Genomic DNA, 24,453 nt, shown 5'->3' with positions numbered 1-24,453 from the left:
CTCGCAGTTTACACTCCAGTTAGGATAGAGCTGGATAGAGCTCAATGCCACAGAATAGCTAACCACTAGCAACCACTAGAATCAAAGCACCAACCATTTATCTGATCACGATTCTATCACCATGAACCCACCTACGTTCCTTTGGCAAAAACGCGGTTAATTTTGAAACGAAATTCAAACACTAACTTGGCTATTCCATTGCAAATTTGTCATTGCCTGCATTTGATGTCATTTATTGTAACGAAATTGAAATGTAATGTAGTCAATATGAAAATAAAGAAAAATTTATACTTAGAAATTTAGAATATTTTATTTACTTTGTAGATAGAAGTCATATTTGAAAGCACTATTTATATGTATTATATTATAACATCAATTTCTGCAATTATTAATCGCTTCTTTCTTCAAATTTGATTAAGAAAGATGACTGTTTTCTTTCCAGTTTTTATTATGGTTTAGAATTTATAGGTGTTATAACATTTTCTTATAATATTACGCCTCAGATATTGTTGCACTTTATACTGTTCCTATAATATCTCTTTCCTCTTTTATTTACTGGCTGATAAAAAATGATGTAGATATATATTTGCAAGTATTCAGCAATATAAGGAGTACCTGTGATAGGCCAAGCTAAGAAACTGCAGGGCCCCATTTAGAACATTTTTACAAAAGCTTCCACGTTAACGAGACGATTAAAGAATTTGTTAATTATTCAGTAAACTTTCATAAGAAACCGATTTTACTTGACAAGACTGCAACAAAATTACCTTATCACGGAGATATACTTTAGACAGGGCGACATCGTAGAGTCTGCCTAGGTACAAAACATATGGCTGACGCCTTATAAATCATTATAAATGTAACTCTACGAAACTCTCAAAATAATAAAACTGATGTCCTGTTATAGCAGTTGTTTTAATGTCCTTTCCTATTTTAAAGCTCCTGTATACACTTTTGAAAAATTGCATATAATTTTCCGATTTTAAATGTATATGACCGGTGAGGGGGCCAATTGGGGCCAATCTAGTCACAGTGTTTCGATCATTTGTTTTTCTTACACCATGACTTAAAATGAATAATATTTGTTACGGTATTTTGAAAACGAAACATTACATTGCAAAATGGAAAAAAACTTTCTAATTTCTCTTGACATATCGAATTGGCATTTGTTATCTAGTCCCATTAATTTGAGGCACTCTTATAATTGTATTATTGGATATAATTACAGATAATACCTGATTGATACGAATTTCTCATTATTGTATTAGTAGTTTATTTTCGTATTATTTAAGTACAAAAAACATATTTAAATATTTTAAAACTGATACGTGTTTATGTCGCATATTAAAGCTACATAGTACATATCACCTGTTGACCTTGTTTCTTAACTCTTTCGATATCAATTAACGTTTATTAACAGAGGTTTACTATAATTTATACTATAGATATCTTGTAAGTGTAAACAATTTAAGATTATGATTTTTATATCAAAACATTATTATACGATTTGTTGGTATAGTTTGGTTGTATTTTTTCTAGGACTAGAAGTCCTGGAAGTAAAAGTGATTGACAAATTGATCTAATACAATGCAAAAGCAAAAGAGCTTAACGAGAGTCAATTAACATTATTAAGTAATAAATTGATTGCTTTTATTGAGAAGATTCTATGATAGACATGTTCTATTTTAAAAGCATATCACAGTTAAGAAATGCATCTCTGCTGCTTTAAGTTACGGTCCATATTTCTGGTTGGATTTGGAATTGGTTTTCTTTTTGCATTGTTTTTACTCGTAGTTCAAGATGCATTTAACAGTACTTTCGTTTGCAAGACCTCTTCAATAAATCCTAACAATGCAAGAAGGAGTGCACTTCTTAAATGGCTTACTTCTAATGTATGGAACAATGAAGAGATTGTTCTTCAAACATGGAAAGAGAAATCTGCAGATATAACATACAGCAAATGGTTAAGAGATCAAAATTTAAAAATAAAAAATATTAATATGGATGCCTATCTGTATGGACCTGAGAAGAATGAACAATTAGAATCCGATTGGTTAAAATCTACAGTTCACATTACTTGTGCTGTCTTTGTGAAAAAAGTTAAGCTGGCAGAGTCTATTCAGAATACCTGGGGTAAACGCTGTAACAAAATATATTTCTTTGGTCAGCAGAAGAATTCAGCAGAAGTACCTATCATAAATTTTGAAATCAAACTTTTATCTTCATGGCAGCATTTGTGCGAAGCTTTTAACTATATTTGGAAAGATAATGAATCTTTGGAGTGGCTTATCTTTGTAAAAGATGACACAATGGTGATTCCAGAGAATCTACGCTACATGCTTTCCGTGTTGAATCATACACAGGATCACTATTTAGGTCACGCAATTGTGCTCTGGGGGCAGCCTTATAATGTTGCGGATGCAGGATATGTTATCAGTATTGGAGTTCTTAGAAAACTGATTAAAATGTTTGACAATTCTGAAAAGTGTGCATCTGGTGGCAAATATTGGAAGCAGGAAGATTATTATCTTGGTAAATTTATTAATATGGAATATATTAACACATTATTAACCCTCACGTGGCAGATGCAAGGACATTTTGACTTGCCTATATTCGCTTCCATATTATTTGTTCATACGCAATCATTTTGGAGTTACATATAATAAGGATCAAGCTTTGAGATCATCCTTTGGAGTTTCATTATACAACATTAGATGAAAAATTTAGTTTTACAATGCCATTTACTTTTATAATAATCACAAAATTGTATGAAACATAAATTAAAATTATTAATGTTATTATACTATTATGTAGACTTTGCACTTAATCAAAATATAGCTAATCATGTATTGTCTTCCTTGTATGATTTTTGTTATGTAAGATCTGAAGAGAGTCGTAACAACTTTATAGCTAATATTATTTTTGATTTTCAGCTAAACACTTGGCTTCTATGGGAATTTATCCTTCCGATACAAGAGATCAGTATTTAAGGGGTACGTTTCATGGGTATTCTTTACAATCCTTGTTATGGGGAGTTGTTAAAACTGGTAGCTACTGGACTCGTGCCTTATATCCAATACAAAATGAGTGTTGTTCCCTGATGTCTGTAACTTTTAGCATTGGAGAATCTGATACAATGTATACTTTAGATTATTTACTACATCATTTACATGTTCTGAAACGTGAAGGTGTGTTTGGAAGTATAAAAGCACCAACAATAGTACCTGATGAAGATGTAAGATTATTGTTCTACTATCTCTTCTTTTTCAATATATTTTAATGGTATATGCATAAGGTTAATGGAATGTTATTGTTTTCAGGTATGGAAAATTGCATTGAAGGAAGAATTTAATATTACACATTTGAATAATATTTCTAGCGATGCTTATTATGAAATATGGCATTCAAAATATTCTGAACCAGGACAATTAATTGCCAAGAATCATCAGAATAAAAGAATAATAGATAAATCCAACTAACTTTTTTATATATTGTAAATACATAGAATTTATATAACGATGGTGCTACCGAATCAACAAGTTCTGTGAAGTTATTTGAGATTAATTAATAAGGTTACATATCCCGTCCATGAAATTAATATGGTGGTTGAATATTTGATATTTCCCATTTTTTAACACGATACTTGTTGTAGTAATGTTACCTATAAATACAGTTTAACGATTTTTGTAATTACTGTTCAAACATTATTTGTGTATGTTCAGTAAGTCCTTATGTAACAACTGCGTTTGTAGTATTAATAAGTTTCATTGATATGAATGTGAGAACAGCGGAATGGTGCTGTTTGATGTTGATAACTACTTCCCCTGTTACACCATTGTTACCTTATCTAACTAATTAAGAACATATAAACGCTCATAATGACGATGATAACCAAATCACATTTCCAGTCTCGAATATAAGTGAAGAATATAGAATGTAGAACATCTCTTTGTAACGCTAGTTGAGGATCTCTCGTCTGATAATAGGGATGCTCGGATACAGTGTTCAATAGCATTATCCTTTGCTGTAAATTAAGATTACAGTACCTGATAATATACTATAAATAGATATCCATATAATTGCGTTTTTCATAATTTATACTAAATTAAAAAAATTCTATGTAACATATTTAAATCTGTGACAATAAAGAAACAGTTTTCTAGTAGTATAAACTTTTATTCATCAACATGGCCCTACTTTAATCTAATTCGAATTGCTGACCCATATTTTTTCTTCGAAACAAGTTATCAAGCTGTACTTTATCAGTTATCTGCTTCCTTTTCGTTGCTATATAAAAGAAGAAATATATTAAATTACATATTTAGCTACAGCAAGCCTTCCAAGATGTTTCATGGTATTGTTTTGCACTCTTAAGTATGATATAAATATAACTAGTTCAACATGATGCTGTGGAATGTATTTTTCAAGATTGCAATAATCCTTACTATTGTAAGTCAAGTAATTACTGGAAATAATACGGAAGAGTCCTTTGATCTAGGCGAGTAAGTTACCAGATTGTTTTTCTAAAGAAATATTAAGGATATTGAGAATTATTTAATGCAAACATGCGATTATTTAGTATAAGTATTCCATTGGACGATACTCCGAGTCAAGATTATAGCGTAAAAAAAACTAAGAATGGAAGAAGACATTTATTCGTAGGGGGTTGTAGTAAAGAACCAGATCAACTTATAAATGGTAAAATACGATGCTCAATGGATAGGTAATGCACTGCTAATTAGCATAATATTACGACTTATTATATTTGAATATTAAGTTCATGCTTTTTATTTGTATTATATTATTTGTATAGTGGCTGCATAGCAGCTTGCAATCCGAATTACAAATTTCCAAATGGTGCAACACAGCTGGCTGTATCTTGTAATAATAAAGAGTGGCACGTAGTTGGCACTGATTGGAATTCTGTACCTCACTGTGAACGTAAGTTTTTTTTTAAGGAACATTTAATTACTTTTACACAGGACAGAGTTTAAGAGTGCATATAATCTTTTTAATATATTTTTAGCAATTTGCATGCCAGAGTGTTTGAACAATGGAGTATGTGTTGCACCTCATCAGTGCAATTGTCCTGAAAATTTCATTGGTCCTCAATGCCAATTTGAGAATAAACCATGCATGGAGTATCCTCTTCGAGTGTCCAATTCTCACAAGCAGTGTAATTCAAAGTATGTTATTCTAAGAATGCTGATATCCATTTTATTAGAATTAACTTGGTCAGAAATTCAATTGTGATTCTATTTTTCTGTCAGATCGTGTACCATATCCTGTATGACCAATTACACCTTTCCGGATGGCACCTCCATTACTAATCTTCTATGCAAGAATGGAAATTGGGTTCCTACTAGGCAAGATTGGGTATTTGTGCCTAATTGTGAACGTACGTTACAAATCAATAAAATGTAATTAGCAAATTGAGAATTTGTTGCAATCAATAAATGCATCTTTTGTTACAGCTGTGTGCGATCCACCTTGTCAAAATGGAGGGAATTGTCTTCCATCGAATTTTTGTCAGTGTCCACAAGCATACAGAGGACCCCAGTGTCAATATTGTAAGTATATGCCTATTTCAATCAAATAGATTTACGTTAATGTAAATTGTCTAAACCCGAATGTTAAATATACTTCACACAGCCGCTGATGCCTGCAGTGGTGAGAAAATGGGGTTCAATGGTGGCTTCTACTGTAGTAGTGATGGTGATAGTTACTCTTGTACTTTAAACTGTCCTGTTGGAGTAGAATTTGAATTTCCTCCTGTAACTACATACAAGTGTCTCTACGAAACTGGTGTCTTTGAACCACAGCCAATACCGCAATGCAAGTACAGCGAAAATAAGAACCTGATTTCTTTAGGGGCCACATACAACTCTTATATTAGGGAAAGTAATCATACATGGACATATGAGGATATCTTCAACTCCAATACAAAATCATCTTCGTTGGATAAAACCAACTACGACATCATGGGTTTTTATAATAATCTCAAGAACAATATGACCTCGGAAGCGGTAATAATTTGATAAAAGTAGAATGTTGTATATTTATATCGTTTAACAAAATTTCCTATAACTCTAGATGGTATTCAATTCGATGAAAGACAATATGTTATTCTTCGAGGAGAAGCGCCCAGTCCCAAAAACTTGTTTCACTTGGGGTGGTGTACATTACAAGACCTTCGACGATAAGGTCTTTAGCTTCGACAGCGACTGTTCTCATATTCTAATCCAAGAAGCACAGGACAGGGTCTTCACCATAATAGTAAAAAACAGCCCAACTTGCAAGACCCAGGATTGTTTCAGAATCATAAAGATCTTCGTTGGAGAAAAGGAGTACACTTTGTCGAGGAATGAAGTCGGTGTTCCAGAATTTCGAACTCCGACTAAATTGCTACCTATTCCAGCGCAACTTCCGACTTTAAGGGTTGAGATGTCTGCGCATTTTATCATCGTAACTCTGGACTCTTTAGGCATCCAGTTGAAATGGGATGGTGCCCTCATATTGCAAATTGGAGCCCTTGAAAATATGTGGAATAGAACGGTTGGTCTCTGTGGTACTATGAACAGTGATAAAAATGATGATCTAATGGGGAAAAATGGGGATCCTGTAAGAAACATCGCAACCTTTGCGTCCTCCTGGCGAACAGAGAATATTGCAGGTATTGTTTTGATATTATAGGTCGAACTCAGAACATGTTCATAGTTTTTTACACCCAGTTTTAATTTGACTATTTCAGAGATGTGCGATGAATATCCAAATATTCGTCACTCTTGCGAGTCGAATCCAATTCTTGCTACAGAAGCTATCCATTTTTGTATGAAGCTACTCTCTGATCGCAGATTCCTGGCTTGTGCTAATACGATTAGTATCCCCGAACTGCAGACGGCGTGTTTATGGGATTATTGTTCTTGCATGCACGACGACAAGAGGAAATGTGCCTGCGACACGATGAATGTTTATGTCAGACAATGTGCTCATAAGAAAGTCGTGTCTTTGGCTCATTGGAGAAACAATGATACTTGCCGTAAGTCTTTAAAATTATAATTATTCACTTCATTGTATACAAACTGATAAGAAAAAAAATATTATAAATTTTACGTGAGATCATATTACAGCTATGGTTTGTAACAATGGACGAGTGTACATGCCCTGTGGTCCAGAAACAGAATCATCCTGTTGGACAGGAGTAGAAAGAAAACTGAACCCTGACAGTTGTGAGGAGGGTTGTTTCTGTCCAAAAGGAACCGTGGCTCATGAAGGAAGATGCATATACCCTGACGAATGTCCTTGCAGATTACGTGGAAAGCTATTTGAGCCTGGGAAGAGTGTACAGAAAGACTGCAACACTTGCACATGTTCTTCTGGAAAATGGATATGTACTCAAACTAGATGTAATGCTAGATGTTCTGTCATTGGAGATCCTCATTACACTACTTTCGATGGACGACATTATGATTTCATGGGAAAATGTAAATACTATCTGATGAAGGGAGATGATTATAGTATCGAGGGTGAAAATGTTCCCTGTTCTGGTGCAATATCAGAGGTCTGTAGTCGATATTGTTAATATACAATTTTTTTATTCAAAAGAGATCTATTCTCTTGATTCCATGGAAGCTTGGTTCCATCAATAAAGAGTGTTATTTTGTTTGTAGAGCCTGGGACTTAATCCAACTGATACACCATCTTGTACAAAAACTATAACGATTAATTATATGGACACTTCTATCAAATTAAAGCAAAATCGTCAAGTATTAATCAATGGAGATGATTTGACAATGTTTCCTATGTTCGTCAATGACATCAGGATACGCATTGCCAGTAGTATATTTTTAGTTGTTCATTTGCCAAATGGTTTGGAAATATGGTGGGACGGTATCACCCGCGTCTACATTACTGCTCCTCCCGAATTTCATGGTTTATATTCTTTTATATCTGTTAGTCTTGTTTTTGCAAGAAAATGTCTTCAATTTTTCATTGCGTATTATCATTATCAGGCAAAACTAAAGGCCTTTGTGGCACGTTCACGGAGAATCAGAAAGATGATTTTGTCACACCACAAGGTGACATTGAAAATACGGCTGTCTATTTTGCTAATAAGTGGAAATCAGAGGAATATTGTCCCAACGTTGCAGAAAAGGAATCGGATCACCCTTGCGATATGGATCCACAAAAAAGAGCGACTGCAAAACAATACTGTTCCTATTTGTTCAGTGAATTATTTGCTGGTAATATCTAGACGTCTGATCAATTTCAATCTATCCCACTTCTCTCAAATTCAAACTACTTATATTCCTCCTTTTTAGGTTGCCACTGGCATGTGGATCCAAATGCGTTTTACGAAGATTGCATGTTTGATATGTGCTCTTGTAAGGTTCAAGTTGAATTGTGTCTCTGTCCTATATTGGCAGCCTATGCGAAAGATTGCGCTACTGCTGGAATAAAACTCTTATGGCGACAGGATGTAAATGAGTGTAGAATACATTGTCCCGAAAACCAAGTCTATCAGATTTGTGGAAACAGTTGCACAAGGTATTCCATCATTACAAATTGTTAATTGTATGATAGGTAATTCTTTTTTAAACATTCTTAGATCCTGTGGTGACATATCTTCTTATAAGGACTGCAAACAAGAATGCGTAGAGGGATGCAATTGTCCAGAGGGTCAAACATTGGATGTTCATGGAGAGTGTATCCCAGTTGGACAATGTCCTTGTACATATGCAGGATTAGAGTTTAAGGCTGGACATCGGGAAGTTAGACCTGGAAACAAAGCTCTTGAACTTTGCACCTGTGCAGGTTGTGTTTCTTATCAGTATAAAATACCAAAATGATTGAGCTATAGGTTTGCATGTAACATTGTAAATTATGTTCCAAATAGGTGGCATTTGGAACTGCCGACAAGCAACGTCAGACGAAATTCAAGACTATCCAGCAACCAAGGATCTTTTGACCTCTTGTATGGCAAGTCAACATTTAGAAGTGACAGATTGTGTACTAGCAGAACCTCAAACTTGTTACAATATGCACAAACCAGTTAAACAGTCATCTATTTGCAAATCTGGTTGTGTCTGTAAATCTGGCTACGTTTTGAATGAACCAGGTGGTTTCTGTATTAAAGAAGAGTCTTGTCCATGTCACCACGGAGGTCAAAGTTACGTGGAAGGATCTAGTATTCAGAACGAGTGCAATACTTGTCAATGCACGAATGGCACATGGAAGTGTTCGGATATAATATGTTCAGGAGTTTGTTCTGCTTGGGGTGACTCGCATTACAAGACATTCGATGGAAAAATTTATGATTTTCAAGGAATGTGTGACTATATCCTGACTAAAGGTTCGCTAGGAAAGGATGAATCATTCGACGTGTCGATTCAGAATATACCTTGTGGAACAACTGGTGTATCCTGCTCTAAATCGGTTATTCTTACGGCTGGAAATAGCGAAAGTCCTGAAACAATTACTTTAACAAGAGGAAAGGAACTACCATCAGGAATCTTTAAGAGAATGGCAATGAGAACAGCTGGATTGTTCGTGTTCATAGATGTGCCAGACCTGGGACTGACACTTCAGTGGGACAAAGGTAATTTTTAAATTTTACAACTTAGTTGTTCATTGTTAAAAATCAAAAGAGAGTTCGACTTTTCGTAATTTGTGTAGGTACCAGAGTCTACATAAGATTAGATCCCAGGTGGAAAGGCCGTGTAAAGGGCCTCTGCGGTGACTATAACGATAATAGCGAGGACGATTTTAAAACACCTTCCGGTGGTATATCAGAGGCGTCCGCTAATTTATTTGGTGATTCCTGGAAGAAGAACGATTTCTGTCCCGAACCTAGAGATGTGACAGATCCCTGTGAACAACATCCAGAACGGAAATTATGGGCTGTACAAAAATGTGGAATACTGAAGTCTTCCATTTTCTATCCATGCCACTCTGAAGTTGATGTCGAAAGCTATTTACATAATTGCATTTTCGACACTTGTGGCTGTGATACAGGTAATTTATTACAATTTTATTTAAAACTAAGCGAGTTAATCAATGAAGAATACTAGAAATAATTTTCTTCTACACTTTGAAGACAATTATTTACACTTAACTTCATTAACTTTTCAGGGGGTGACTGTGAGTGTCTTTGCACAGCCTTGGCAGCATACGCGCAAGAGTGCAGTGCAAAAGGTGTTCCTATAAAGTGGCGTAATCAAGATTTTTGTCCTATCCAATGCGATAAAAACTGTAGCACATACTTCCCTTGCATCACAACGTGTCCCCGTGAAACTTGCGATAATTTAATGATTTTGAAGGACCAGTCTCACTTATGTTCTCAAGACACTTGCGTTGAAGGATGTTCGGTTAAACCCTGCCATGAAAATCAAGTATACAGTAACGATAGCTACACAGAATGCGTTGCTAGGGAAAAATGCAAGACACCCTGTACTGAAATCAATGGAGTAAGTTTAAGAATACTGAAAAATTCGTATTTCTTATTTAATCAGAACTTTTTAGTAATAGCAGCGTATTGTAGGTAACTTATTATGAAGGTGACAGTGTTAGCAATGACAATTGTCAGGCATGTTTCTGCAGTCGTGGGAAAATATTGTGCAAAGGAGAACCTTGTACAACTACTTCTGTTCCAACCACTGTTCTATTAGAGGAACCACAGCGTTGTATAGATGGTTGGACTGTTTGGTTGAATCAGGATCCAGCAATTAAGGGAAGAAAGATTAAAGATGTTGAACCTCTACCCAGCATGTTGACTTTGGTAATATTTTACATCATTATTAATTTTTAAACTAAAACATCTTGCATTTGTATATTATCTTCTCCGTATTAAAGGTAAATGAAAAAGAATCCGCAGTATGTGACAAAAATCACATGATTGACATAAGATGTAGATCCGTGAAGAACCATTTAACTCCAAAAGAAACTGGTTTGGATGTAGAGTGCAGTTTAGAGCGTGGTCTTTATTGTCGTTCTCAGCCTAATCTTCCCTGCATCGATTTCGAAATCAGTGTTCTATGTCAATGTTCGGCAACTACCACAGAAGAAATTCATAATATAACAGGTTTGTATTGTGTATAACAACGGTGGCTAAACCTTGTCGTGATAACTATAGTAGATCTGTCTATGTAAGAAAAGGCTATTTGAAAAATAGTTCATATTCGATAATTAGACTCTAGAATCAATTTCATTAGAAGAATCGTGAACCGCGGTTTAACCACTTTTGATGTACAGTCTGTAGATACTGTTTTCACGCATTGATAATATCAATTCTTCCAACAGTAACTCCGACTTCCGTGATACCGACGTATGAGGAGTGTAGCGTGGAACATCCTAATAAACCACATCCTACAGATTGTCATCTATTTTATCAATGCACACCAGGAATGAACGGAAATGAATTTGTAGAAAAGTCGTGCGGAGAAAATATGTTTTACAACCCACAGTTACAGATTTGCGACTGGCCAGCTAATGTTATTTTCTTGAAACCAGAATGTTCTGAAAAACGGACAACATCAACTAAAACTGAATGGACAATCGATCAGAAAACGAAACACAGAACAACAATATCAACAACTTTAGAGAAAAACATCATAACTACGAGTACTATAGTTTTTAGCATTATTTGGAGATCAATGAATATTTGTTAGATTACTCGGGTAAATTTGGTGTTTTCTTTTTAGAAGCTTGTAAGGAAAGCGAAATGTGGAGTGACTGTGCTATTAATTGCAACAAAGCTTGCGATTACTATCGGTATACCTTGTTACAGAACGGAATTTGTAACAGTGCATCTGACTGTATACCAGGTATAGTATCTTCTGGATAACTAGTCTACTAAACAAAAGTAGTTGTTAACAAAATTGTGGGACATTCCATCAGGATCAGTTCCTTGTGCGTAAAAGTCAATTATTATACTACTCAATTGATTGCGCAATTACATACACAGACACACACATACAAGAAACATATGTTTATGAATTCATATGCGTAAAACTTTGATGGCTTACATCCTGATACTGAAGCTTCTTCGGGTTGTATTGCGGAAACGGACTTTCAGATTTATATTGATACCATAGCTTGATTCTGAAGATAGGTCTCACAGTTTTGCTAAGACTCTACTGATCGTTTGATTGAACATCGAGGATTGTTTTGTTTTTCGTTTCATTTTTAAATAAACTTTCGTCTTCGTAACACAAAAGATAGAAATGTGCAACATTAACAACTTAAACTCAATACTAAACTACTATTCATTGTAATCTAAAATATAAATTTATTTTCTTAATAATTAGGGTGCGTCCCCTTGGGAAGACCAGAGTGCCCTCCACACAAATTCTGGAGAGACGCTCTATCTTGCGTCGATGAGACCGACTGTTTTTGCAAATCTCATGAAGGAGATCCTGTTATTCCTGGTTCTGTCTTGAAGGAATCAGAGTGTGAGATCTGTCAGTGCATCAACAATTATTACACTTGCGATACGTCATCATGTGCCAGTGTAACTGATCAGGGACCGACTGAAAAGAATGTTACATATTTACCCACTGAACCAACTACCGTCTCGAATTTCCCTTCGTAAGTGCATCTATTTAAACTTGCTACAGATAGTATGAAGTAGATACTACGGAGACGATATTTTCATGTGTTAAAGGTCTGAAAAGCCTACAACGCCAAGTCTCGAGGAAAAAACTATTGTTGTACCTAGCACTGTTACACCACCAGCGTATTGTATTAGCAACAATTTTGTTCCTCTCATTCAATACTTGAACGACGAAGTCACTTTTGATGCTAGCAGTACCAAAAGCCCCATGTACCGACCAGAAGGTTCCTCACTAAGTGGCAATGTTCTTGAAGATTCTGTTGGATACTGGGAACCCGAATACGTCAATGTCGATCAATGGTAAATAAAGTCTTTGGAAAAAATGTTTTGTTTGTCAGTTTGAAGACGTTCGTTTCATCGATTGTTTGTTTTCAGGCTCGACATAAAGTTCGAAAAACCTGAACCAATCTACGGCATCATTCTACAAGGTAGCAGCATGGAAGACATGTTTGTAACCAGCTATAGAGTGCTCTTCTCTGAAAACGGTGATGCTTTCTCCTACGTGTTGGATAACAAGAAGGATCCACGAGTATTTAGAGGCCCTGTAGATAAGTTTAAGCCGGTAGAGCAAAAGTTTTACGTTCCTATTGAAGCTAAGGTTATTCGGATAAACCCATTGTCCTGGCACAATGGAATAGCGATGAAAGTAGAATTACTTGGCTGCCAAGAACTTATGATTAACACCACTTTAACAGAGCAGAATGTTACATTAATAACAACGCCGTTGACTGAGAAAGTTATAAATCCAGGTAAAATGAGAGTAATCTGCAGTAACGTACAAAGTTATACATTGTTATAGCAATCGATATTCACATTTTCCTCCATTTCTCAGTATGTGACGAGCCAATGGGTCTGGACAGTGGTTTGATTTTTGCCGAGCAGATATTGACATCATCATCTTCCACAGATTTGTTGCCAAATCTGAAATTAACATCTCCTAATGTTTGGCATCCTAAGCTAGACAATCCACACCAATATGTTACGATAGACTTTTTGGAAGCTCGCAATTTAACAGGAGTTGCAACAAAGGGCGGCGAAGACACCTGGACAACTGTATACAAAATCTTTTACAGTAATGACAATCGTCAGTGGAACCCGGTGGTCGATGATAATGGCATGGAAAAAGAATTCTTGGCTAACTTTGATTCTGAGACTGTAAAAAAGAATTACTTCGACAAGCCATTGCATGCAAGGTACCTGAAGATACAACCGATAAAATGGCATAATCATATAGGCCTGAAAATTGAGGTGTTGGGTTGCTTCCTACCGTATCGTAAGTTTAACTTCTTTTTATACAATGTTCCTACAAGTTTCATTCAACGTTGGGCATTAATCAATTGATCAATCAATTAAACAACTAGTTACTTAAATTAACATTTCAATTGATTTTCGCAATTCATATTTCAGCATGTTCTACAGCTCAAAATAAGAAAAAATATCATGTAGATATAAGTTTGCAAATGCTTTATACGAGAGTTATTTGTTCATAAAGCATTTGCGGACTTATATTTAATGTGAAATTTTCGTCTTACTTTTAGTCGTAGAACAAAGTGTAAGTTTGTATGGAAACCTGAAAGACACCCTGTTGCAGTTAAAGCGATGTTTATTATTTAATTTACTGTAATATTTTATTCAGCATCCATTACAACAACTACCGAGAAGGTAGCAACTACACCGAAAATAATGCAACCATATGTTGAGGAATGCAATATTTGTAAGGGAGTAACTAATGAAGATCAAAATAGTTGCAAATGCAATGGATCCTACTGGTGGAATGGGAATACCTGTGTGATTAAGCAAGAATGTCCTTGTGTAGTTGGACACATTACGTACGTATAGATTTTTATGTAAATTTGTCAATTAAATAATGAATATTATAAAAAAAAAAGAATTTTAGCTAAATTGAACTTAATCCTTTAATCAAAAAAGGGAAATCCAAAAGTATACGACGCAATCATAGTGTTGGTTTACTGAATAGGATGATTAAATATATCCGTTGTTTCTGGTTTTATTCTGAAATAAATTGCGTTTGTTACACTTCAAACATATTTAAACTCAATAAGAAAATTACAGTTTACTGTAATCTAAAATACAAGTTTACTTTTGATATTTAGTCTTTAACTTCTAGATATTTAAGCGATTGAATTGTTCAGGTATAACGTGGGTACAACCTACATAACCGAAGATTGTCAGGAATGCGTATGTACATTGGATGGAATTTCTTTCTGTCAGCCAAAGAAGTGCGATTCTTGTCAGGAACCAGAAATGCGAGCAGTAGTAAATGAACTCTGCAATTGCGCGTGCAAACCTTGTCCTACAGGTACTCGCCATTGTCCAACCAGTGACATTTGTATTGATGAGAGTTTTTGGTGCAATGGAATCCAAGATTGTCCAGATGACGAGAAAGATTGTAACGTAATTCCAACAACAATGTCTATGTTCGAATTTAGTACTACAGAACAAGGGGAGAATACAACCTTAACATCAACTACAGGTATCAAATTAAATCCATAAATTAAAGCACATGAAAAGTGAGACTAATATTTCACATATTTTCAGTTCCACAAGTGTGCCAAAATCCGGTCTGTCCACCTGGTTATAAAATAAGCTCAAAATCATTTACGAAACATTATAAAAAATCTCAAACGAAAGGAGGAGTGAAATCTTTATCTAAACATTCTTGGAGAACTAAAGGATTGAGGTAGCATATCACAGAGCTATTATTAGATTACTAACATTTTATATTAGTAACTATTAACGAAAGATATTTACAACCAGGAAATCCATGAAGGAGTCAAAATATATTGAAAATCAAGAGTCACAAAATGAAACCGAGTGTGCACAATTTATTTGCGTGCCCTACAAACCGCCAGTAATTGTTGACCAAGGCAAGCCACAGACTTGTCCAAAGGCATCTTGTCCCGAAGGTTACACTGTCGTTTATGAACAAATGAGCATGTACAAGCTTCAGAAGTGTCCAAAGTATACTTGCAAACCACCAGCACCAGAAGAAGTTGTTTGCAATGTAACAGGAAGAACGTTCAGCACGTTTGATAAGTTAGAGTATAAGTATGATATTTGTAACCATATATTGGCCAGAGATATGTTTGCCAATAAGTGGTACGTAACATGTAAGTATCAGTGAATCTGAAAGTTTGGGTAAACTTAATTATTCTGTTGTGTTACTAAAATGTTGGAAGAATGCTTGATTAGAAATATTATTTTGACAGTGGAGAAGCAGTGTGATACACAGACTAGTCAGTGCAATCGAATCTTGGCAGTGATGCACGATGACGACGTGATTGTCATATACCCTGACATGCACGTAGATGTCAATGAATATAGCTTTGCACCAAATCAAATAGCGCGACTTGGCAACCAATTTTCTTCGTTCAAGATATCTTCTATTGGAGACATTACGTACTTAGTATCAAACCACTATGGATTCTGGGTAATTTGGGATTCAAATTCTGATGTGAAGTTAGGGGTCCCAACGAAATTAGCTCGTCGAGTAGACGGTTTATGTGGCTATTTTGATGGATCAATGGCAAATGACAGACAACTGCCTGATGGAAGTCAGGCACGAAAAACTTTAGAATTTGGAAACAGTTGGGCAATGGACGGTGTGCCGGAATGTGATTCACAGGTTGCTAGTTTAACTAACTTGAAATTAACAATTAATTTCATTATACTAATTCTAATCCTGTCACTTCTAATTCTGTAATTATTTAGATTTGTCCCCACGACATGAAAGTAGAAAGCCGGAAGATTTGTAACGTGGTAAAAGATTCATCGTTGGTAGTGTGTTCCAATATCGTGAACTTGGATAAATTCGTGTCTCATTGTATGGAAAGCACGTGTAACTGTCTTCGTAGCAATCATACTTATGATGAATGCCGTTGTCGTTTGTTGACTAGTTTCGTTACCGAATGTCAGGCTAGTGACTTAAATATAGATCTATCGACTTGGAGGAGTACACACGACTGTCCTATCTCTTGTACTCCACCACTTGTCCATAAAGATTGCTACAGGTATAATTTTTAAAATATTTAGAAACAACATTTTCATTTATAGAGTGTTATGCTACAAGTCTTCGATATCCTGTTAAATGTAGAAATAAATGCGAAACAAGTTGTGATAACTTGCAACAAATAGACCCTTGCCCAGTGATGCAGGGAGTATGTTTCTCTGGTTGTTTCTGTCCTGAAGGAACAGTACGTAATGGCGACGAGTGTGTATCACCAACGAAATGCAAAGATTGCGTTTGCGAGTGGTTGGACAATTCAAAGGTCATCAGTTTTGATAGGAAGAATATAAAATTCGACGGCAACTGCACGTATGTTGTGTCAAGAGATGTTATTGAGAACAAAAAAGGCCACAGGGATTATACATATCAGGTAATTGGATTGATTACCATGTAAAATATTTCTTCTTAAACTGTATTCTATTTTATGCTCTTGGGAAATAGGTGTTGGTTTCAAATGGAATATGTGATATTGGCACGTGCACAGAAACAGTTGCAGTTCTTTACAATGAACACATTGTTGAGATTAAGAAAGGTTTACCACTTCAAGAGGTAAAATCAATATCAGAATCAGAAAAATACCCAATATTCGAGTTTATAATATGTGCTTTCGTTTGTTTTGATTAGTTCGAAGTGATAATTGATGGTACAAATGTACACGAGTCTCCTTTCAACGCATCCTGGTTGATTTTGGAACAAACGCCCTCGGAGAAGCTGCAACTGTTGATACCAGCTATTCAGCTAGAACTTACTAGCTATCAGCCTAATTTCGCATTTACTCTCACTCTTCCTTCGCATATTTTTGGAGGAACAATGGAAGGTCTTTGTGGCAATTGTAACGCGGATTCTGAGGATGACCTAAAAAAACAGAATGGAGAGGTATGTATTATGAAACAAAAACAACTTTTGACCCACTCAATTAATTTTTGTGTTGCTCAGATAGCGAATGACATGCAGGACTTTGGTACAAGCTGGTTGGTCACCGAATCACCACACGGCATCAACCTGAACACGGAAGCATGTATTTCTAAAAATCAAAGCAAATGTGTTCTACCAGCAGCTGATCAAGATTTATGTAGAAATTTATTAAATGCAAACGACTTCGGACTCTGTCACAGCCTCGTAGATCCAATTCCATACTTAATAGCCTGTCAAGATAGTATTTGCACTGGAGGCGGCTACTGCGATAGCTTCGAAGCTTATGCAAGGAAGTGTCAGCAGGCGCAAGTTTGTCTAATTTGGAGAAGCAGTGAAATGTGCCCTTACACCTGTCCACCACATTTGGAATATCAGCCATGTGGTTCTGCCTGCAAGGAAACTTGCGACTCTATCAACGAAATCGGTAACTCTAAGTGTTCGAAGAGCTTTGAGGAAGGTTGTTTTTGTCCACAAAACTTTGTCTTTCACAATGACACTTGCATACCAAAAGATAAATGTTTTGTGTGCGACGAGGAAGGCCATGTCGAAGGCGACGTTTGGTTTCCAGACGTTTGCACTAAATGCACCTGCGATAAGAAAGTTATTAATTGTCAAAGAACTGAATGTCCGGCTGTGAACACTATTTGCGAAGAAAACATGACACCTGTCGCTGTTAATGGAACGGAACAAGACTGCTGTAGAAAGTACATCTGCATACCGAACGCTGTAACAACTGTAGCACCCTTCTGCAGAGAGGAAACGCAAATGCCTGAATGTGGTTATGGGCAAACTATGAAGATATCTACTGACACTGATGGATGCAAAAAGTTTATCTGCGAGTGCTTGCCACCGTCCGAGTGTCCCATGTTGAACCAAGTTGATCTTGAAGTTGTGGAACTAGAACCTGGTTTTGTGCAAACGACAAACACATCTGGATGTTGCCCAAGGTCAATGTCCATTTGCGATCCACAAACGTGCCCTCCAGTGCCGACTTGCTCAGATTATTACGAATTAAGAACGAATATGAAAGAGAATGCTTGTTGTGCTGACCATCAATGTGTTTTACCAAAGGATCTTTGTCTGTACAATATTCGATCGGACACTAAAATAGAATTGTCAGAGCAGGTGGTAGTGAAGAAACTAGGAGAACAGTGGATGGACGACAAATGTACTTCCTGTGTTTGTGAACCTTCTGATGAAGGTGCGAAACCGAAATGTTCTACAATGGAGTGTTTGAAAGCCGAGGATCATCCAGATATATTTGATTTTGTTGTGGAAGAAGTTCCAGTAGAGGATAAATGTTGCCCTAACTTTAAAAGATCCGCCTGCAAAGATAAAGGGGAGACATATAATGTAGGTGATGTCTGGCAACTGAATCCTGAAGATATTTGCACTTCAATGGAGTGCATCAAAGACGAAAATGGCATTCGAAAGCACATTAAGGTTCAGGAATGCAATTCTGTTTGTGATCTTGGTTTCAAATATCAGCCTAGCGACAATAAGAGTATCAATTGTTGCGGGCAATGCGTACCAGTAGCTTGTGTCGTTGGCAACCAATTGAAATACGTGGAAGAAGAATGGTACTCCGATGATTTCTGTACCCAGTATTCTTGCAAGCTTAACAATGAAACCGTGCATGTGGAATCGATTACAGAAAAATGTCCAGAGATAGATCCTCGGGAAGAAGCTGCATTTGAATTTGAAAAAGTGCGCATGCCAGGCATCTGTTGTCCTCAGTTTTATAAAATCGGTTGTCGCTACAACGACAAAGTGTACGAACCCGGAGAAGTCTGGACAAATACGTTGGATAAATGCGTTACAGAAGTTTGTGTGCTAGATTCGAACGTAACGAAATACGGTAAAGTAGAATCTTGCTCGAAAGAATGCGCACTTGGATGGACGTACGAAGAACAAGAGGGCGAGTGCTGTGGAAAATGCAAACAGACTTATTGCGTGTTTGGAGACATGTTATATGAACCTGGTGCATCTTGGTCGTCTGCTGACAACTGCACTTTTTACTCCTGCATGGATCAAAGGGGTCAACTGTCTGTCAGTAGCAGTTCAATGATTTGCCCTGACATAACAAACTGTCCGAACACATCAATTTATACTCAAAACTGTTGCAAGATGTGCAATCTAACATCATATAATCAAAAACTTGATCTGTGCGTTGCCGATGTCCTTGATCCACAAAGTACCATTGGCATGTTTAGTACGAATCATCGACTGCATGGATTTTGTAAAAATGTTGAGCCTATCGAAGGTGTCACAGAATGTCGTGGAAAGTGTGAATCTACATCTTATTTTGACACAGGTAATTACAGAGATAATTATTATAAGTAATTATAAGATAAAATGGTGTCATTGGTTTGACTTGGATAGGCATTTGAGGATCACCTTTGCTGAATGCACCCAATATCAAATATTAAATGTTTATTTCAAACTAGACAGACGTTTATTTAGCACGGATTATATTAAATCCTTGATGATCGATATGTTTACCCAATCAAATATAATATTCTGAAGTGAGATATGTCCAGAGCTGAAAGGTCATATTTGAGTTAATTTGTTTACTCTGATATGCAAACCCTAAATTGCCATAAAATTACATTCATTCAATTCTTGCTCTACATTACTTTGCATTTGCTTAGATGTCTCTCTTCATAATTCTCTTATTAGAGGTACCAGTAGTCTGTTGGGGCCCACTGACCCCCCTATAGCTTGGGTACCTCGGGATTGCTAAACCCGTACTGTAGCTACAATCAAACATAGCTACAGCCCCTGAGGGAGTCATCAAATTACTATTACAGTAATTAGTAGATATTTCAGATGATAATTTTTACTGACTCATCTTGTACGTAAAAACTTAGTTACAGAAGTCTAATATTATTTTACTATTATTCATTGTTTTGCAGACACTTGGAGTCCAGCAGTCAACTGCCAGTGTTGCCAACCTACTGATCAGAGGACTCTTATAGTTGAACTGATGTGCGCAGATTACAAAAGGTTGAAAAGGAGAGTGGTTATGCCAGTTGCTTGTTCATGTTCAACATGCAAATCCAACGATTCCAGCTATACGGGAACCAAAGGAGGAGTTAAGGGTTGAAGAATTTGGAAGCATAAATAAAGTTACTACGGGTACTTTTCAGGGTGTTAAAGCAATAGGTTGGAATAAGTATTTTGTAGTGTTAAAATAGACGATAAAATACAAAAATATTATTCGTTGATTTTATTGAATAATGCACATATATGCCTATATGTATATATATATACATTTTTAACAATTCATATATCGACTTTCTCCAAAGGTATATCAGAGTTCATACTTTGAATTCCGGAGCATACTAAGTACAATAAAAATTATTCAGTCTTCCTTAACAAGACTTTACTTTTTTTTCATAAATACATATATGCACGCACTATCGATTTTGCTGCTTTGTACTTCAGGATTCAGAAACTTTTATTTTTCATGTACATATGGTTTACTTTTGGAACATACGTGGAAGGTTGTCAACAAATCTTGGGGCATCCATGTAGTTTGGATCATAAATCAAAAATAATAATTTATATGAAAAACAAAAATAAATAAAAGCTTCAACACCGAAGTGAGAAAGCAATTTTTTAATGTGCCAGTAGATAAATTAAAATCACAGTTTCTTTCCCTAATACATAGTATCATCGGATCATTATCGTGTGTCGTTACAAATCAAATCAGAACATATAATTCGAAATGTAAGATATTGAGGCTTTCACAGTCCAGTTTTTCGTCGTTGATACTAACCGAGGCTTCCGTGTGTAAGCCGTGTCCTTTGGATAACATACACCGATGTTTCGTCAACATTGCAGTTGACTTCTTCAGTGATCAAACTACGCATTGATATTAATCGATCATTTTAAGGTACCTGTGCTCATGTCATGGTTTTATTGCTAACAAATCATAAAGGTTATACAGCTTGGTTACGATCAGCACAGTTCACTGGTCATCAATAGAACTAATAGGAGTGATCTGGAACGCGCTCCGCCGAGTGTTTTGGTTGTTCAATCGATTAATCCTAGCGACTTCTCTATCAATGACCAGTAAATCGTGTCATTAGACCTTTGAAGAAGCTAGCTGCAAGTTGGAGAATCGTCGGGGTATCTTATTCAAAGGACACGGCTTACACAATATAGTTGAATTTATCGCTTGCCTATTCCTTGGCGTAAGGAGTTCTTGTATTAATGATTCGACGAAACATAGAAATAGGATTCTCATCGGACAGCGTTTCGTAGACTAGTTAGCAAGAAACCTGTGTCGTCGAATGTACTACAAATAGCGAGCCAAGGAACGTAAAGAAATGTAATCCAGTGCGCGAGAAACGTCAAGGCGAATATAAAAATTATAAACATTTTATATGTTACATCTCTGTTGATACTTATCAATCGGTACCTTGCAACGGACAACGTAATCAAATTTACAAATACTACACGCGAATGATAGAATTTTGGTAACAAAACATCATTCTTATATCTTTAACGTTTATTTCTTCATCGACGGATCACTTCTAACAATGTATTTTCGCTAAGTATATGCTGGAACAGTTAAGAAAACAAGATAGCAACTAATACTCCCCTCTTTATACAAAATCTTTTCTCTCATTTTATTTGGTGACGTAATAAAGCGCACTTATCGCACTCGAAAAAGTACAAACGGTTGCAAATCTACAGATAGATATATCACGATTTAATGTATATATACAACACCTATTACTACTTAATTATTATAGAATCATCGGTTTCAACTTATCAGAAGATTCCTGAAGATTTACATGGTACAAGCAATTAAAAATCAATATATTTTATTTACATTTCTGTTTATTTTTATGCGTTTATAACAAACTGTTTCTTTTTTTAATGATTTTTCTTAATCAACGATCCACGTGTATCAACCGTCTCTCAAAAGTTCTACCTAATTATCTCTTCGTTTTAACGTGACTAAGGTAGGAAAACAAAAAACATATTTACATTACGATATAACAATAATAGTAATAATAATATTACATCTATATTCTAACGCTGAATATAAGCAAAACAGAACAATAATTTTTTCATGATTTACAGGCAACGTAATATAAGACCATAACGCTACAACTGAAATCAACGATATGTAACTTTCGTAGCTGTTCCTGCCGTATGGATTATATCAGAAGCGTTGCAAGGAGTAATAAAAGACAATGATCACAATGCATTGGTGGTCGCTAATCGGAGAAAAATAACAATTCATTAATAGAATGAAAACTGAATCCTTTTATGAGCAGCAGCCTGCTTCTTATTTCAACAATTTTTTGGCCTGTACGCAGACTGCTATGCAAGGATCGCAGCGCTGCATTCGATAGACATTGTGTTGGGTGCTTTAAACTACAGGAATCTTCAATTTTGATCGATCGTTACTTTTCTAGCAATCCTAAGACCACCTTGTATACTGCATGAAGTTTCGAGACACGACTATTTCGAATCAAGAACAAGTAAAATTTTGGAAATATAGTTTCCGTTTCTTCTTGTTTAAGAACTCCCAAAACGACAAAGAGATACGTCAAATGGCTCACGTCGTCCATATTACCGCTAGCAGAAGCGACTCCGACTCTGCCAACAGTGATACAGGCTGTTCTACGATCACTGCGAAGCGCGGCGCACTCTGAAGTAATATTGCCTCGACTTTATCAGCTTCGGTTCCTCCTTCGTATTCCGTGTGTCTCGGTGAGGTACAACAGACAGCGCTCTTCCACGTGTGAATTTATGCTACCTGAAAGGAGGAAGGACTACTTTTTGCTACACTTACAGAGCACTGTGATACCTTTTGCTACCTTCAATCGTAACAAATTCTGGCCACCCAGTGACGCTCCCCCCACCCCAGATGGCACATTCGCGTTGGATACAGCTCGAGTTGTCAACCCCTTTATTCTGGGGTTGTAAGCAAATCCTAGGCGAGCTCTCTTTTCGCCTTCGCTTCCGCGTAGAACTGTGATCCGCTGGCGCTGGCGATGCTACGTGGCCGTTGATGGAAGTGCCTGCTGAGGATGTACACCACCGCTTCGTACGTTGCCATTATGATTGCTGTGTTTGGTATTTGCCTGATCAGATGGGTGCCCAGCCCGCGGTACAGACCGTTCGTACCCTCTTCAGCGACGACCGTCCTCAGAGTTTGCCAGAACCTTTGGTACTTTGTACCTTCCTCTCTCAGTCGTGTCCTCGCTACCTCTGAAAAGATAGAGATGAGTATTTACACATGAGTCAGTTGAATCTGCTGTCTAGGTCTACACTATTTGAAAGTCAACAACAGGTTTACAATGGAGTATGCAAGGTTTCAGGTAGATAACCCATGTGCTCGATTGTAAAGGACTGCTTTAGAGAATGATGGGAGTCATTGTAATTTTTGAACGACCAGGTGTATAGCAGAGACTTACAAAACAAGGTGAAAGTCTTTTTGTAAATTATTAACGCTTTATCTACCAAGATTCTATTCATAGACTTTTCATATTCTACTATCTGCCTGCAGTATATTAACTAATGGAATATATTCTGCATTACATTATGTATAGTTTTTGCATGTTTTAATATTAGTATACGTCATAAGTCCACAAATCCCGCAGTCTACTAAGAATTAGACTGTGAATGTTTATGTAAATTCATGTTTTAATATAGTACACAGATAAAGAACAGAAACTTAAATTAAAATACGTCTTCTAAATATTATAACGTGTATTTTATTTTTTATATTTTATGTACGTATGTATTTGTATACATCTTTGTATATGGTTGTGTATTTGCACTTGTCATGATTGCATAAATATCCACAGTCTACTAATAACAGTATGTAAAAATTAATGTCAGCCTAGGTTGATACATATATATATATTAATACATA

The 24,453-nt window shown here is 36.1% G+C and overlaps 3 protein-coding genes across 4 annotated transcripts in view; 2 read left to right on the top strand and 1 right to left on the bottom strand.

Annotated features, from left to right (window-relative positions):
• Nucleotides 1–1,034: 1,034 nt before the first annotated feature.
• On the top strand, nucleotides 1,035–4,172 carry LOC128889479 (glycoprotein-N-acetylgalactosamine 3-beta-galactosyltransferase 1-like). Its single transcript, XM_054147149.1, has 4 exons — nucleotides 1,035–1,452; nucleotides 1,540–2,532; nucleotides 2,934–3,235; nucleotides 3,321–4,172. The coding sequence occupies exons 2-4, from the start codon at nucleotides 1,710–1,712 to the stop codon at nucleotides 3,477–3,479; spliced, it is 1,284 nt and encodes a 427-aa protein (XP_054003124.1). The 5' UTR covers nucleotides 1,035–1,452; nucleotides 1,540–1,709; the 3' UTR covers nucleotides 3,480–4,172.
• A 158-nt stretch (nucleotides 4,173–4,330) lies between these two features.
• On the top strand, nucleotides 4,331–21,157 carry LOC128889500 (hemocytin). The gene is made up of 36 exons (XM_054147180.1): nucleotides 4,331–4,502; nucleotides 4,580–4,723; nucleotides 4,814–4,941; nucleotides 5,027–5,186; nucleotides 5,271–5,398; nucleotides 5,475–5,570; nucleotides 5,653–6,026; nucleotides 6,094–6,673; nucleotides 6,752–7,039; nucleotides 7,131–7,561; nucleotides 7,671–7,932; nucleotides 8,013–8,243; nucleotides 8,322–8,547; nucleotides 8,609–8,814; nucleotides 8,897–9,598; nucleotides 9,676–10,014; nucleotides 10,132–10,466; nucleotides 10,541–10,777; nucleotides 10,852–11,080; nucleotides 11,299–11,619; nucleotides 11,700–11,822; nucleotides 12,306–12,585; nucleotides 12,662–12,910; nucleotides 12,986–13,359; nucleotides 13,443–13,883; nucleotides 14,247–14,439; nucleotides 14,764–15,104; nucleotides 15,170–15,311; nucleotides 15,389–15,741; nucleotides 15,841–16,256; nucleotides 16,343–16,641; nucleotides 16,725–17,007; nucleotides 17,079–17,186; nucleotides 17,262–17,513; nucleotides 17,574–19,866; nucleotides 20,468–21,157. The coding sequence occupies exons 1-36, from the start codon at nucleotides 4,402–4,404 to the stop codon at nucleotides 20,656–20,658; spliced, it is 11,856 nt and encodes a 3,951-aa protein (XP_054003155.1). The 5' UTR covers nucleotides 4,331–4,401; the 3' UTR covers nucleotides 20,659–21,157.
• A 1,002-nt stretch (nucleotides 21,158–22,159) lies between these two features.
• Nucleotides 22,160–24,453, bottom strand: part of LOC128889482 (mitochondrial carrier protein Rim2) — a 39,349-nt gene continuing 37,055 nt past the window's right edge. Inside the window, exons 6-7 of one of the 2 annotated variants that reach the window (XR_008460451.1) lie at nucleotides 23,393–23,786; nucleotides 22,160–23,331 (exon numbers count right to left, since the gene is read on the bottom strand). Coding sequence is in view for 1 of the 2 variants with exons in the window: in XM_054147152.1 (XP_054003127.1) it covers nucleotides 23,509–23,786 (278 nt within the window). In the remaining variant the exon portion in view is untranslated. Of the gene's footprint in view, nucleotides 23,787–24,453 lie in introns of both variants that reach the window. The other variant, XM_054147152.1, reaches the window with a different exon arrangement.

Source organism: Hylaeus anthracinus, unplaced genomic scaffold (genome assembly GCF_026225885.1).
Source record: "Hylaeus anthracinus isolate JK02 unplaced genomic scaffold, UHH_iyHylAnth1.0_haploid 11997, whole genome shotgun sequence".
NCBI lineage: Eukaryota > Metazoa > Arthropoda > Insecta > Hymenoptera > Colletidae > Hylaeus > Hylaeus anthracinus.
This window is presented reverse-complemented; position numbering and strand designations above follow the sequence as displayed.

Coding starts and splice junctions, on each gene's coding strand:
- LOC128889479 (XM_054147149.1), top strand. CDS start 1,710: ATGCATCTCTGCTGCTTTAAGTTACGGTCCATATTTCTGGTTGGATTT. Junction 2,533..2,933: donor GCAGGAAGATTATTATCTTG/GTAAATTTATTA, acceptor TTTGATTTTCAG/CTAAACACTTGGCTTCTATG. Junction 3,236..3,320: donor CAATAGTACCTGATGAAGAT/GTAAGATTATTG, acceptor TATTGTTTTCAG/GTATGGAAAATTGCATTGAA.
- LOC128889500 (XM_054147180.1), top strand. CDS start 4,402: ATGATGCTGTGGAATGTATTTTTCAAGATTGCAATAATCCTTACTATT. Junction 9,599..9,675: donor GACACTTCAGTGGGACAAAG/GTAATTTTTAAA, acceptor TAATTTGTGTAG/GTACCAGAGTCTACATAAGA. Junction 10,467..10,540: donor CCTGTACTGAAATCAATGGA/GTAAGTTTAAGA, acceptor AGCGTATTGTAG/GTAACTTATTATGAAGGTGA.